Source organism: Rhizophagus irregularis, chromosome 3 (genome assembly GCF_026210795.1).
Source record: "Rhizophagus irregularis chromosome 3, complete sequence".
In the NCBI taxonomy this organism is placed as follows: domain Eukaryota; kingdom Fungi; phylum Glomeromycota; class Glomeromycetes; order Glomerales; family Glomeraceae; genus Rhizophagus; species Rhizophagus irregularis.
The window spans coordinates 5,692,134-5,707,882 of record NC_089431.1 but is presented as its reverse complement, the minus strand read 5'-3'; the positions used below and the strand labels follow the sequence as shown (position 1 = coordinate 5,707,882).

Here is a 15,749-nt window from a genome sequence, read left to right as displayed (position 1 = left end):
CAATTAATCTAGGGACAAGTAGAATTTAACACAGTGTTAACGCGCACAATTTTAATTAAATTGTGCTCTTTATAATGTTGTTTTACAAATACTTCTTAATAGTTCATTGTTATGAAATAAAAAAGAAAACTTTATTAGTCCGAAAATATCATATCAATACCGGTTTTGTCCTGCATATTTTACGAAAGTTTACGCTATTGATACATTTTTAAGTAAACGAACTTCATAAATCAGAAACGACACTTTGGACTGTATAACGGTTCCCGTTTCTTACTATTTAATCATATTTTTAATTTTATGAATTTATAATAAAAGAAAAACAAGAAGAATATCTTTTGACATTTTCTTTATTAAAAAGTTATATTTTTTACTTATATGTATGATTGGTTAATTAGGTCATTTAAAAAATTGACATCTTTATTTAAAAAAATTTTTCTTTCCTATAAAACACGCTACATTTCATGGATATATATATTAAGAACCCTTACTTTATAAAGATCCCAAAATAGTTTTTTAAGGTCTCGAAATAGGCAGAACTTTTCCAAATAGCAGTAGTTAGAGTTTCTAGCCAGTAAAAGAATAAATTTTTAACTTGAACAATCTTTGCTTTAAAAATAAATTAAATAAAATTGGAATTTTTAATTCGTGATTTTTTTTTATAATGTCATTGGTTTTTTTGTTCTATAATAAATTATAAGTGCCGTAATAAAATTGTTAGAATATAGAAAATATGTAATGATATACATATAAAATTTAAAAATATTGAACTAGTAAAGACCGATATTAAATCAGCCAAAAAAAATTAATTATTTTATTTAATCTTTCATATTCACCAAATCTATCATTAACGGATGCACCAGGAATATCAACGTCATCTATCAATATTCGAACCAAAAAAACCAGGATCGTCTTTTTCTCGTTTCCGTTTATTGATCCATCTATAAACAAAGAATCCACCAATTAAAACTAATAAACCTCCTAAAATTCCAAGGACTGATGCAAGGATAATTGTTGTTTTATCATTATTAGAAGATTGCGAATCAGAAACTTTATTATTATCCGCTTGACTAAGATCAAGTGAATTGACCCATGTAAAATTTCTTATATCCATTACGTAAATTTTTTCATTTCTATATAATGTTATGACATTTTGTCGAGTAATATTCCCTTTAATTCCTTTAATTAAAAATAATTAAAAAAAAATTTATTAATGTGAAATATTACATGTAAACATGCAAAAAAAAAATTTTTTATTTTATATAAATTATTTACCAAAAGCCACAATCATATAATTTCCGTAAAGATTCGCTGTATGAGCCGTAAGTGTTGGAAATTTGCCAATATTTGTAGATACATTCGGTGCTGTTATTTCAAATAAATCTTTTTTTGTATCTAAAACTAACACATCTGGAGATGCTTGATTAAAGTCAACATCATTGACGGTACTACGAGTACCTCCATAAATAATAATTTGATCATTTGGAGCTTTTAAATTTTTTTTTTTTAAAAAAAAATACATGTTTAAAAAGGAGTTTTTTTCAAAGCGTATTATAAAATAATAATAACATTTATTATCATTTTTTTTTACCTAATACTGCTGAATGCGCATGACGACTTTCGACTAGGACTGAAGCTTTAATTATCGCTGACTAAAAATTTGAAGATATTTGTTTAATAGAAAGAAAACAATAATAGTAGCAGTAATACTAGTACTATAGTATAGTAGTAATTAGTTAATATCAATACATACTTTCGTTGACCATGTTAAAGAATTTGTATCAAAAAGAAGAATTTTTGAAATATCTGCTATTAGGACTACATCGTTATTTCCATTAAAGGGTTCAAGTCCTCCTACATACACAATAATACCATTTGATAATAATGTCGCTGAATATGTAGCACGTCCATTAACCGCAGTATTAATTGACCATGATGAATCAGCGATATCAAAAGTTATCATATCGCTAAAAAACGTTCTGGTTTGTGCACCTACTAAAGAATTAGCAGCTCCACCAAAAATATAAATTTTTCCTGAATTATCACTAATAGCTTTCATTTCTATTCGTCTTGAGGGAGCAGTACCACTAACAGTAGGTATATTCCATGATAATGAATTAATATTAAATTTATATACAAATGATTTAAATGAATCTTTTTGTATATTTACATCAAACATTATTCCTCCAAAGAGATATATATCTGCATTATTAGAATTATCTGATGCAACAGACGCCCATGAACTTCTAAACGGAATATTAGGTATTTGAGTCCATGGTGGGTTTACTACATCAAATGATTGAGATAAATCAAGATAAAATGCATCATCTGATGCTCCTACGTCTGTTATTCCACCAAAATAATATATCTTATTTCCAATAAGTATAGAGGAATGACTTATACGTCCTACAGGAACATATGATTCAACTCCAAAGAATATGTATCCTAACCCAAAAATTAAACACAAATAAAATGTGGTATAAGACATTATTTAATTACAAAAGACTTTTGTGTCTAGAATCAGAAAAAAATAAAATAAAATAAAATAAAACAAAACAAAAAAGACATGAATTTCTTTATTTAGAAAGTTGGATTTATAAAATATTTTTTCATGATTAGACTATTTTTGGAATCAATTAGTTACCAAACAATACAGACAATACAACAATTCCTATCCACCGTAATATTTTCCTTATGTATAATGTTGGTCTATCCCTAAACGACTATACGAGATATTTATAGTAATGTAGAACCATGTAAATTGCAGTACCATTTACGGAGGTATAACATTTGACAGTTTTCAAGTTATTCCAAATCTGGGATGTGTTAACTATTTGTTTATCACACAAATTCGATTGAATTTTTTTTGAATTATGTTTTTAAATTTATTTAATTAATAAGACATTTTTTGAAACATTAATAAAACAATAATTACTCAGAAAATAAATATCAATCCATTAAAAAAAAATTATATAATTGCAAGAAATTTAGTCGTAAATTTTATAATTTCAATTGATTCAACTGTATTAGTTATATCCAGCTATTCACAGTCAATTCAATTTTATTATAGCTAGATCGATGGTTGATCAAGCTCGACTTCGATGACTATTCAGGTATCAAAATTGATTGATCGGCATTTTTGATCACATGTTTGATTTGTTGATGTAACCACCAAAACTGTTGGTCCATTGATTAATTGACTCGAAGTAGCCTAATAAGTAATAACCCATGAAAAAAATGGTAGTCCGGACCACCCGGACGATTATTTCGGGTGCTAGTAATCCCGCAGACCCGAATCTTTGATAAAAATAGTTTACTATTTTTATCATCACCTCAAAATTTAATATTAAAAAAACGGCTTACACATGTTACGTAAGAGTGTCCTTAAAATAGACCGGGGTTCAGGTTCTTATCATAGACCGCAACTGTATTAATCACCCTGAAAAAACTTATTTATATAGGGGGTTTAGGATAAAGAACCTGGACCCCGGTTCAGGATAAATTTGTCCATTACGTAATATTCAGTTTATTATAATATTTATAAATCATGTGATTTTATTGATATAACGTAAGATTTTTAATAATTACGTAACATAAGCACCCTTAGCATAATCCACACCCTGTCAGCTGCTCCATATAGCTGTCAAAAATTTAATACCAACAAATTCCCGAATATACAGGATCCGATCAATGTAATTTCTGAACCCATTTCTTTTTTTCGTTTATAGGGTTAGAATAATAATAATAAAGGATTAGAATTTAATAAGACATGTCTAAATTTTTTGGCACGTTAAATGAACATTTTTTAATTTTTTACTCGGACTTTCGGTTCCTGGATTTTTGTTAGCGCGACAAAATTGGCTAAGGACAAACAAATCGTCATATTTGTTTATTATGGTTATATTTGTCACAATGAAAATTCAAAATTGCATCAATACAACAGTTTTTGTGATTATTATATTATTTATAGAAGCTCCCGTAGGCGCAGTAACAATATAATGGATGGACTGTTATATAATATCATGTAAAAATATAAATAAGTGTGATGATTAACGCGTAACATATAATAAAAATGAAATGTGTTAAATTTGTGTTCATGTGTAAAAAACGTCCAAAAAAGCACCATTTTGTCCGATTTATGTCTTATTACAAAAAAAAACAAAAATTAAACAAAATGGTGCTTTTTTAGACATTTATTACACATGAGCACAAATATTAAACAAATTTAACTCATTTCGTTTTTATAGGGTATACATTACAGTAATTTGCGATTCTCGACCACCAATATGATTATGTATTAGAAATTTTTGTTTCAGGGCTGATATAATAATAATCGACGATTTCAAAGAATGTAATCGGAAGGCATAACTCTTTCGATAATATCTTTCATCTTACATATACAGTTAATTGACGATTAAATAAATTCAAAAGAGATACAATTGAGTCTCTTGCTTATTATGTTGATAAAATTGTACAAGCATAATTAGTTTCTTGTTTTATTGAAAATATATATATATAATTTTTCTAGTTTAAATAAGATTGCTTTTATGAAAATATATAAAAATGTTATTAAAAAAAGTCTTTTTTTTAAAAAATTTTTACGATCCGAAGATTGTGTTGTTATACGCATATTATAACCGTTTTTCACTAGGAATTCTAAGAGTTTCCTCACCGGGGATTCTAAGAGTTACCTTATCTCTTTTCTTCCATTTATTAATAAAGAATATTATTACAATTATTACTACCGAACCTATAACTCCACATATTATTCCAATTTCAGTTTTAATTTTGGCAATTTTATCCTGTTGTGTTGTATCAATATTATTATCTGTTGATTGTTGCTTAGGATCAAATGTATTAACCCAAGTATAATTCATTACATTCAGTAAATAAATTTTAGGATTAAGTTCAACAGAAGGAGCATTAGACCGTGTAATATTTCCTAAAAAATATTTGAAATAAATTTAAGTTTTCGAAATACATGAATATAGATATTCATAATATTATTAAATAAATAATGACATACCAAATGCTACAATCATATTATCTCCAACTATATCAGCTGAATGACATGCAAGCGAAGGTATACTACCAACATTTGATGTTACTTGTGGTACATTCCATTCAAAAGGAAAAGTATTTGTATCTAAAACTGCCAAATCTGGTACAACTTTCATAGTTTCTTCCCCTAACGCATCTTTCAATCCACCGTAAACTATTATCTTACCATCAGGCGCTAAAAATAAGTCATGAAAGAAAAATATAAATTATTATATTTCCATAAGCGAGTGAATAGATGAATATATTATCAAAATTCATACCTAATACAGCACTATGTAAATAACGAGATTCAATTGAATTTATATTATTTGCATTCTATATATATATAAAAATATAATTTTGTTAGATTTTAGAATAAATTTCAAAAGCAAAACATGAATAATTATTAACTTGCCATCAAAGACCAAGCATCAAGTTTTGTATTATAAAGAAAAACCTCATTAATATCTACTATAGAATTACCATCCTCTTCATACCCTCCAATATATACAATAATACCCTTCGGTAATAAAGTTGCGGTATAAGCACAACGTCGAGTAGGACCATTTTGTGTTGAACCGAATGATAAAGAAAAAGTATTTATATCGATTTTAATCATATCATTAAACATAATTTCTTGTGGTGTTGTAGGTACAACGAAATAACCACCAAATATATATATAATTCCCGAATCATCGATAACAGATTTCATATTTCTTCGTCTTTTAGGTGAGTTTCCTTGAATTTGAGGTATACTCCATTGTTGAGATGTGACATTAAATGTATATAAATTTGATGTGAAGGAATCTTGATCTATATTATTATCAAGCATATAACCGCCAAATAGACTTATTATTGAATCACCATTAATGCTTATATCTGAAACTCCTGCCCATGAACTTCGAAAAGGAATCGCTGCAGCTGGCGTAAGATCGGTCCATGGTGGAGATACAGTATCAAAATTTTTAGATACATCTAGATAAAAAACCTCATTAACCGGTATATTACCATTTATTTCTCCGCCAAGAAAGTAAAGTCTATTATTACTCTCTATAAAAACAGAAGAATGTACTGCACGTGCTGCAGGAGTGAACGACTCAACATAACTCAAACTAAAGATATATAATAAATAATAAATTATTATATTAAATGTTAAACAAGTCATGGCTTTTATTTTAATATTCTATTTAAACGAAGGACGAAAAAAGAAAAGGAAAAAAAAGAGATGAAAAAAAAGGTGAATGCGTCAACTATATTTTTAAAGAGGGTGTACAATTACAAAATCTTTGTAAATCTGCCCTTAAAAAGTGAATTTATAATAACTTTCAAATTTACATGATTTGCTTATATTGATAGTCCAAATTCCGATAAATATGTACTAAAATGGACCCATTTTATACTTGATGCCGATGAAAATCAAAAGATATGCATATGTTGTTATTTTTTCGGAAATATTAAATTCTAAAAAATGTTTAGTAATAGACTAATAGTAATAGTATCGGTAGAAAGAATGGATTTGTAAATTCCGTAAAATTATTACTAACGATAAACAACATATATTAGGAATGGAATTTCGATGATTTAGTAATACGGGAAATTTTATGCGTAATAATGAATTTGTGATATGAAAATATCGAAAATTACATTATGCATTATTAGTTTATTTTGAATATTAAAGTTTACTTCAATATTTGTTTCGACTGATTCTATAACAAGTCGTAATAATAAAATTCCAACTGAGGAGTATAGTATATTGATTAGGTAAGAGTGATGAAGGTTTACAAATAAAGCTCCTGTTAAATGTTATATTGTATGCAGAAAACCACATTTTTGGATTACCATCTTAATCCAGATACAGTAATAGCTATAATCCTTAAATTATAAAGAACTCCGGTCAAACGTATCGCTATATATTTGAAAGAGGTGTTACTTTCGAGAATTTTTTTTTTTAATTTTAACTAATATAGACGTTACCTCCGTAATTGTAAAAATAGAGCGTACTACCCAAGTTATATATAATATCGTTTTTTTTTTGCGGTGGATTATCACCGTAAAAATAGCGTCGCAAAAATAGCAGCAAAACATCATCGGTTAAAAAAAATATCCACTTTTGGCTTGGAGTCCGATAAAAAAAAAAAATTTTTTTTTATAATCCATGGAATTTAATATCGTTATTTACCTTTCTCTAATAAAATTTAATATGTAAATTTTTTAATAAATAACATAAAATAATAATAGCAAACTCCAAGATGTTAATAAATAAAAAGCAATTACGAATTTATGACACAAATATAACGAGTATTATTTTAATCTTAGAAATATTATTTATTACCCGATATCTGACCACAACAGATATTTACGTAATCAAGTTTAACATTGTCACAACGCATGCCAGTAGCCATAATACTAGTCAACTTACAAGAATAATTATTATAAAATTAATAATAGGTATTTGTTTCAAAAATATTTCATTATTTTTAAAAAATTTCATTCGAAAATACAATATTAATATATCCACAAAAGGAATTGGATCAAATCTTATTTGGATTTAATATATCCGTATGAAATTTCACCGATTTAATTCCATAGTAAGCGTAGGAACTCAGAATCCTGTCATAATACAAGCCCGACGTTCACAAGCATAATCCCGAAAATTCAAAATCCATAACAATCTTAAGAAATATTACAATTGCGTTAATATTCTTTATTTGAAGTATTTGTAAAAAAAAAATTGTAAATATGCTTCAAAGCTCTCACGTGATGTTACTTTAAAACATAAAATTATATTTAGTCGAAAAACGATAGATTAATATACTGTATCATTACGAAAATTATACTTTCCAACAAAACTATTGTCTAAATGTTAAATAGCAACTTCAAAAAACAACACTAGATAAACTAAATAGAGTAAAAATTTTGTTTTCATTCCAACTAATGTAACCGAATAATATTTGATCTTTAAAATATTAAATCAATCTTTCGTAATTTGAAATATTTCATATTCTTCTACTGAAAAATATTCAGTTTCTCTAATTGACTTTTCATAATTAGGATACTTGTTTTTCATATTCCTACAATAACTCGAATTGTAAAAATTGTTTCCGGACAAAACAAGGCCACAACCAAATGCTGGACCGTGACTAGGATAATTATATATAGCATATCGTTTATCTTTTACTCGACTTAAAATATAATTTTCAATACTATTCTTATCCTTAAAAGAAAACATAAAACTGTCTTCGGTAATACCAAAACTACGATCAGATTTCCAAATGATTGGATTATATCCTCCAAGAATTTCATTACTATCTTTTACTTTAATAATTGATATAGTATGAGATTGATAATCACAAATCTCATGAAATTTACTAGATAAAAACCCATCGCGAGATCCACGAAGAATTAATTTGAATTCATATGAATTTTTTATATCGTCTGTGATTTCTAATTTATCAATCCATTTAGAGATTAATTCAACATGTTGAGATGTAATAATTCTTGAATCAATGGTTTTTGAATTAACTTCTTTAGTAATATTCGGTTTCAACTTACCATTTGGCTCGTAATCATGATCTAAGAAATATTTGAATAAATTATCAAGTAAATCTTTAGGTATAATTTTTCTATATGGATATACTTTATTTAAAAATTCTCTAGAAGTTAAATTATAGAATTTAATAAAAGGAATACATTGTTGTAAAGTATTTTTTAAAGAATTGAAATCATTTTTTGAGTAACTTGAAGGATCCGGATCCGAAGAAAGTTCTGGATTTTGAGCGATACCCCATACAAGAACATGTTCCCAAACTTGAACATCACTTATTTTAAGATTTTCATGTCGAATAAGGGAAATTAAAGTTTTTTCTGAAATTGAATTAAAATCAATTGATTTAAAAATTTTATTCGGTTCTTTAGTTATTAATTCTGTACAAAAATTTTGTAATTCCAAGAAAGATTCATTTTCAAAACTCGTCCCATATATCAAGTTAAAATTTTGTTCTAACCAATTTTTTTTGTTTTCAATTAAAAATGATTGTAAATGAATGATTATTTCTTGAAGACTAAGTTCATTGGCAGCGATCAAGATTTTAATAATATCTGTAACATTATATTCTTTCAATGAAAGTCTTCCTCCATAAATATATCTAAAATGAAATATTTAATATTTTATTCTATTCTTTTCTTTTTAAAAAAAAAATAAAAATAAAAATATTTATTCATACCTTAAGATTATTTGAAAAATTTCAGGTAAAATATTTGGTAATTTAATATGTGTCAAAATTCCATCATTTTTCTTTTTATTTGTTGATAAAATTCTTCGTAAATAAGGAGAGCGATAATTTAAAATGGCTATATGAGCACGAAATACTTTTACGTAAGGATCATTACCAACTTCAATAGTAATATCATAATATTCATCATCATTTAATAACTCAAGAAAATTTTGAGATAATTTTGGTAAAAATTTATTATCATCCATTAATGACCAAGTTTCGTATTTTAAGAGAAAAATGAGAAAATGCAAAAAGGCGGAATTTGACATCCTTATGTACATAGGATACGTTACATTATACTTATTTGGTAATTATCACATGATTTTACTGGCGAGATTCATTTTCTGCGGATGAATTCGTGAAATTCTGTGATTTGACCAGAATTATGCAAGGTTGGCCAACATTACGATTCACAAATTCTGGCCAAACTTAATATCAGCCAGCATTCATGGAAAACATGGAAATTATGGATTACATGGCTCATGGTACCAATTAGCGAAATTGTATTCCCAAGATAAGTTGGAATATTGTCTTAAACACTTCAAGCAATAAACTCAAGTTCGCAATTGTAGCGTAAAAAATATTTGATCATGTAATTTTATTGCGGAGTAATATTCCAAATAACTAGTGTCCTATTTATAGTCTTGATGACTAACTTTACATTGACAAGCTTGACGTCTTTTTTTTTTGTTAGCTGACATTTAATGTCACACTTCTTCCAATAAGGTTTCGAATAAAAATCATATGACTGAATTCGCGACTACTGCGCCCATAAATTGATTGTGTCACTGATCAGATCCCTATATAAAACTAAATTATTCCCCAATTCGAAAAAAAATCTTTTTCTTTCCTCATTTATCGTTGTGATACAAAATAACCATAAAAATGTCTATCGATGGTACACGTATTACACTTTGGTGCTTTGTGCAAGGAAGCAGTTCAATTTTCAAAGTTAAAATTGGAACGAATAATGATATTGACGACCTTAAAAAAGCTATTAAAAGTAAAAAGCCAAATGATACTGCTGGGGTTGATGCCGACAAACTTAGGTTGTGGAGTGATTAATGTCGCTTCAATTAGTGATATTTCAGAGGAAATGTTAAATGATGATAATGAATTAGAAGATGAAAGAAGTACTATTGCAAATACTTTTTTTGGCATCAAAGAACGAAATATTCAAGTTGTTAACAAAAACTCCCATTAATGGTGAGTCGTAATAAATTTAGTCAATGTTTTATAGCATGATTTTCATCTTTCTCTGTCATATTTGCCAATAATACCGAATACTTACTTATTCTTGTGCTTTTCTTTCCTGCTTCTTATCGTCAACCCGCCCAAAAAACACATTCGCGTTATCGTAGAGCAAACCGTTGCTGGTAAGTGAACCGTAATAAATTTTTGATCAACGCGATGACCATTTTCATTCTCACCTGCGTGGTGTCATACTCTATGTTATTTCGTTCCTTGCGCCTCATATTTATTTATTTTATTATACAGATCCTCCTAGTAAGCGCTTAAAATTAGATGATGAAGAATTGAATAAATTTTGGCGATCTTTAAAGAACGCATCTCATAAAAATATCTTAAACTAACCAACTCTACCCGATTTCTGGGAAAAGATTATGAAGTTTCCGCTCTGAAATCCGTAAATGTTATCGTGATTTGCTAAGTGTCGTCTTTGATGAGTCAATAAACAAACTGCGCATAACTGGAAATCCGAGCATCGGAAAAACCTTTTTCGGATATTATTTACTTTATCAACTTGCACTACAAGATGCAACTGTTGTATATGATAACTATAATGAAACTGATCCAATCGTCTTTGAAGGAGAAAAAGGAGCCTTTACTAGTTACAGCATTAGCATAAAAATATATCTGCAAAACAAAGATGTTGGTATATAGTAGATGGTAAGGAACCTAATTGAAGAATGTTAATGCTAAAACAATTCTAATTTGTTCATCCAGAAGGGAACATTATAAACACTTGATGAGTATAGTGGATACGCTATATGCCAACATGGAGTTGGAAAGAGATCAAAAGTTGTAGGCAAGTACTCTATGAAGATAGAGTAACCCCGGAATTAGCTAAGGATCTATATTCAAAGTGGGAAGTGGGGAGGAATCCCTCGATATGTCTTAGAAAGGGCTAATGATGTAACTCACCACAATGAAGCAATTAAGGGTAGTAAAGGGGATATTTTTGATGATATTGGTGAAGTTGCATAGAAAGATCCAAATTTAGTCACATGATCGTTCATATCAATGTGAATCACCCAGTTGAAAATGACAACAAAGATGAAAATGGCAAAATTCCTTATACGATAGTAACTATAAAATTTGCTTCTGATTATGTGAAGGAACAAGTAACTGACCAACTTGAAGAGCGAATAAGAGAAAGACTTCTTGAACAAACTAAACAGGCATAGGCAGTCCACTCTTGGGGACCTCATTTGAGTATATTGCTCACAAGATATTGCGGAATGGAGATGAGGTCTTTCAATTGCAAAAGATCATCCCAACAAAATGAGTGGTTTGAAAACTCTATACAACAAATTTGGTGGCAAGTCAGCGAATCATTTAATATACTATTATTTATGATGTTTATAAAATACAGGAATTCGTTAACTCTGATGGTGATGATGCCCAGGTCATACCATGTTGGATTAGTAAACGCGTTTTCCAATATGTTTTAAAATTAAGCTATAAATAAAATCATCAGGCTAACAATTTGATTTAAGATTATTTGAAAAATTTCAGGTGAAATATTTGGTAATTTAATATGTACCAAAGTTCCATCATTTTTTTTTACATTTGTTGATAAAATTCTTCGTAAATAAGGAGAGCGATAAATTAAGATGACCATATGAGCACGAAATACTTTTACGTAAGGATCTTTACCGACTTCAACAGTAACATCATAATATTCATCATCATTTAATATTTTAAGTAAATTTCGAGACAAATTTGGTAAAAATTTATAATCTTCCATTATTTTGTTTTTTTCAGAAGAAATGAAGAAACGCGGGAATTGGGCCTTATATAATAATAGGATACTGACTTATTTGGGTAAGTTCTGATCAAAGCCACGTGCTTTTATTGGTTGATGTAATATCGGCCGGAATTACAAATCATGATAACATTGACAAAAAATGATTTCTATAGCACATTAAGAAAATTATGTAATTCTTTATTTGAACTATTGTTTGTAAAAAAACCATTTCAATCATTTAAGGTTAGATTAGAAATAAGTAAAAAAAGAAAATTTTTTTACATAATCCTAATCTATATCTCTTCGCTACTCCAACAAACTTCCTTCTTAAAAAAAATATATATATATTTTCAGAAAATTAACGACTAGTATGAAATATCCTAATTCATATAACCTTTTAGGTCAATTGATACAGCTACCTGATTTACCTACAACTAAATATTGTTCAAGATGCCAAAAAAGGTATTACTGTAGCGTGTTTTGTCAAAAGAAAGACTATACGAAAATATCTAACTTACTTAATAGGCAAGTTCTTAAACTGGTAGGCATCTATCTTCTCGGATTTGGCATACGGTCTTCCTATGGATTATCTTTAATCCCATCGCCTTTTTTTTACGTTATTAACAATGCTACGATCATACATTATACATATGTGCGGAAATGTGTAAGCGCACACATGACCGCACTACAAAAATCACTGCTTCATGTGCTTTGCTTATTTTACTCGCGAAATATACAGTATATTTATATATTTTTAAATCAGCACTCATTATACATAATTAATCAAAAAATATATTTATTTAAAATATTTGTGCCAATTATACATAAAATTCAAAATTACATCCAAAATAATTTCTAACGAAACTATTAAAAGTTTAAAATAATACTTTATCGAGTTAATATATCATAACTTTTTAAAATAAAATACGTGTGTTTCATCTAACCAAATAACTCAATCTTTAAAATCAAATCAATTCAATTCTTCGTGATTTGAAATATCTCATATTCTTCTACTGAAAAAGTTTTTTCAGTTTCTCTAATTGACTTTTCATAATTAGGATACTTCTTCATATTCTTACAATAACTCATATTGAAAAAATCGTTTCCGAACAAAACAAGGCCACTGCCAAATGATGGACCGTGATTAGGATTATTAAATATAGCATATTGTTCGTCCTTTACTCGACTTAAAATATAGTTTTCAATACTATTCTTATTCTTAAAGGAGAATATGAAACTATCTTTTTCAGCGATATGACACCAATTGGAAACCCATATGTTCGGATTATACCCTCCAAGAATTTCGTTACTACCTTGTACTTTAATGATTGATATTGTATGAGATTGATTATCACAAATCTCATGAAATTTTCTAGGCAAAAAGCCATCACGAGATCCACGAAGAATTAATTTGAACTCATATGAATTTTTTATATTATCTGTAATATCTAATTTATCAATCCATTTCGAAATTATTTCAACATGTTGAAATGTAATGATCCTTGAATCAATGGGTTTTGAGCTAATTTCTTTAGTAACCTTCTGTTCTGGCTTATTATACTTATGTTCATGATCTAAAAACCTTGAATCAATGGCTTTTGAGCTGATTTCTTTAGCAACCTTCTGTTCTGGCTTATTATTTGGCTTATGTTCATGATCTAAAAAATATCTGAATAATTTATCAAGTAAATCTTTAGGTATAATTTTTCTATATGGATATACTTTATTTAAAAACTCTCTAGAAGTTAAATTATAGAATTTAATAAAAGGAATACATTGCTGTAAAGTATTTTTTAAGGCATTGAAATCATTTTTCGAGTAACTTGAAGGATCCGAAGAAAGTTCTGGATTTTGAGCGATACCCCATTTAAGAACATGTTCCCAAACTTGAACATTACTCATTTTAAGATTTTCATGTCGAATAAGGGAAATTAAAGTTTTTTCTGAAATTGAATTAAAATCAATTGATTTAAAAATTTTACTTGGTTCTTTAGTTATTAATTCTGTACAAAAATTTTGTAATTTCAATAAAGATTCATTTTCAAAACTCGTCTTATATATCAAATTAAAGTTTTGTTCCATCCAATTTTTTTTATTTACAATCAAAAAGGATTGTAAATAAGTGACTATTTCCTGAAGATTAAGTTCATTGGCGACGATTAAGATTTTAATAATATCTGAAACATCATATTCTTTCAATGAAAGTCTTCCTCCATAAATATATCTAATATAAAAATATTTTAAGTATTTTTTATTCAAATAAAAAGAAAAAAAAAAATATTAACAATTTGATATATTGTACCTTAAGATTATTTGAAAAGTTTCAGGTGAAATATTTGGTAATTTAATATGCGCCAAAGTTCCATCATTTTTTTTTACATTTGTTGATAGAATTCTTCGTAAATAAGGAGAGCGATAAGTTAAGATGACCATGTGAGCACGAAATACTTTTACGTAAGGATCTTTACCGACTTCAATAGTAACATCGTAGTATTCATCATCATTTAATATTGTAAGCAAATTTTGAGATAAATTTGGTAAAAATCTATAATCTTCCATTTCAGAAGAAATGAGAAAATGTGTGAATTGACTGAATTGTCCAGCCCTTTATATAATAACAGGATACGTTTGTATTGTACTACTTATTTGGTTATTTGGATAAGTTCTTATCAAAGTCACGTGTTTTTATTTGTTGAATCATCATGATATCATTGGCAAAAATAATTCTATAGCATATTAAGAAAATTATGTAATTCTTTATTTGAACTATTTGTAAAAAAACAATTTCTTTTAGAAATAAGTAAAAATAAAAAAATTTCCTAATCTATATCCTCTTCGCTACTCCAACAAACTTTCTCTTTCCTTCTTAAAAAAAAAAAAAAAAAAAAAATCTTTTCAGAAAATCAATGAGTAGTATGAAATATTTTAATTCATATAACCTTTTAGGTCAATTGATACAGCTACCTGATTTAAATATCTAACTTACTTAATAGGCATTTTTAAGTTGAATAAATAAATATTCTCACGTATCATCAAAGATTTTAATACACAAAATGAAGAATTCACTAATTTACCGTATTCCAAAGGTAATCGATTAATATATGATTCTACGATGACGGACCCAAACACATAAACTGCACCCAAAATATATTCGGAGCTCTGAGCAATGATACGGACGCCTAATTAATTGCCATTGAAGATGTATTTGTGGACTTCATTTCATAATTAAGAATCTTTTTCGTATTCATACAATAACTCTAATTGTAGAATTTGGAACTAAGGAAAATTATTATGGCATATTCTTCCACCTTAATTCGACTTAAAATATAGTTTTAATCCTTAAAGGAATAAAGACTATCTTTCGTAGCGTTAGAATTATTATCAGAGACCATATCGTGGAATATATCTTCCTTTTCACATGAAAAACTATCGCGATATCCACGAAGAAT

At 27.8% G+C, this 15,749-nt stretch overlaps 6 protein-coding genes across 6 annotated transcripts; 1 reads left to right on the top strand and 5 right to left on the bottom strand.

The window, feature by feature from the left end:
• Positions 1-871: 871 nt before the first annotated feature.
• On the bottom strand, positions 872-2,485 carry OCT59_021370 (uncharacterized protein; the record flags this gene model as incomplete). The annotated part of the gene is made up of 4 exons (XM_025309904.1): positions 872-1,176; positions 1,273-1,485; positions 1,589-1,649; positions 1,751-2,485. 4 exons carry the CDS (start codon positions 2,483-2,485, stop codon positions 872-874), a joined length of 1,314 nt encoding a protein of 437 aa, XP_025188234.1.
• Positions 2,486-4,628: 2,143 nt separating this feature from the next.
• Positions 4,629-6,202, bottom strand: OCT59_021369 (uncharacterized protein; the record flags this gene model as incomplete). The annotated part of the gene is made up of 4 exons (XM_025331402.2): positions 4,629-4,939; positions 5,024-5,233; positions 5,319-5,373; positions 5,453-6,202. The coding sequence occupies 4 exons, from the start codon at positions 6,200-6,202 to the stop codon at positions 4,629-4,631; spliced, it is 1,326 nt and encodes a 441-aa protein (XP_025188235.1).
• A 1,508-nt stretch (positions 6,203-7,710) lies between these two features.
• Positions 7,711-9,549, bottom strand: OCT59_021368 (uncharacterized protein). Its single transcript, XM_066149827.1, has 2 exons — positions 9,261-9,549; positions 7,711-9,182 (listed from the first exon to the last, which is right to left on the bottom strand). Exons 1-2 carry the CDS (start codon positions 9,515-9,517, stop codon positions 8,009-8,011), a joined length of 1,431 nt encoding a protein of 476 aa, XP_065990694.1. The 5' UTR covers positions 9,518-9,549; the 3' UTR covers positions 7,711-8,008.
• Positions 9,550-10,196: 647 nt separating this feature from the next.
• Positions 10,197-10,515, top strand: OCT59_021367 (uncharacterized protein; the record flags this gene model as incomplete). The annotated part of the gene is made up of 2 exons (XM_066149826.1): positions 10,197-10,314; positions 10,403-10,515. 2 exons carry the CDS (start codon positions 10,197-10,199, stop codon positions 10,513-10,515), a joined length of 231 nt encoding a protein of 76 aa, XP_065990693.1.
• Positions 10,516-11,912: 1,397 nt separating this feature from the next.
• OCT59_021366 (uncharacterized protein) lies at positions 11,913-12,314 on the bottom strand (the record flags this gene model as incomplete). Its single annotated transcript, XM_066149825.1, has 2 exons — positions 12,097-12,314; positions 11,913-12,011 (listed from the first exon to the last, which is right to left on the bottom strand). Exons 1-2 carry the CDS (start codon positions 12,298-12,300, stop codon positions 11,913-11,915), a joined length of 303 nt encoding a protein of 100 aa, XP_065990692.1. The 5' UTR covers positions 12,301-12,314.
• A 961-nt stretch (positions 12,315-13,275) lies between these two features.
• On the bottom strand, positions 13,276-14,859 carry OCT59_021365 (uncharacterized protein; the record flags this gene model as incomplete). Its single annotated transcript, XM_066149824.1, has 2 exons — positions 13,276-14,524; positions 14,603-14,859. 2 exons carry the CDS (start codon positions 14,857-14,859, stop codon positions 13,276-13,278), a joined length of 1,506 nt encoding a protein of 501 aa, XP_065990691.1.
• Positions 14,860-15,749: the final 890 nt, after the last annotated feature.

Excerpts from the sequence above, each read along its gene's own strand:
- OCT59_021368 (XM_066149827.1), bottom strand. The coding sequence starts at position 9,517 with ATGGATGATAATAAATTTTTACCAAAATTATCTCAAAATTTTCTTGAG. Across the intron at positions 9,183-9,260 it reads ATTTTTCAAATAATCTTAAG|ATATATTTATGGAGGAAGAC; the intron begins GTATGAATAAAT and ends ATTTCATTTTAG.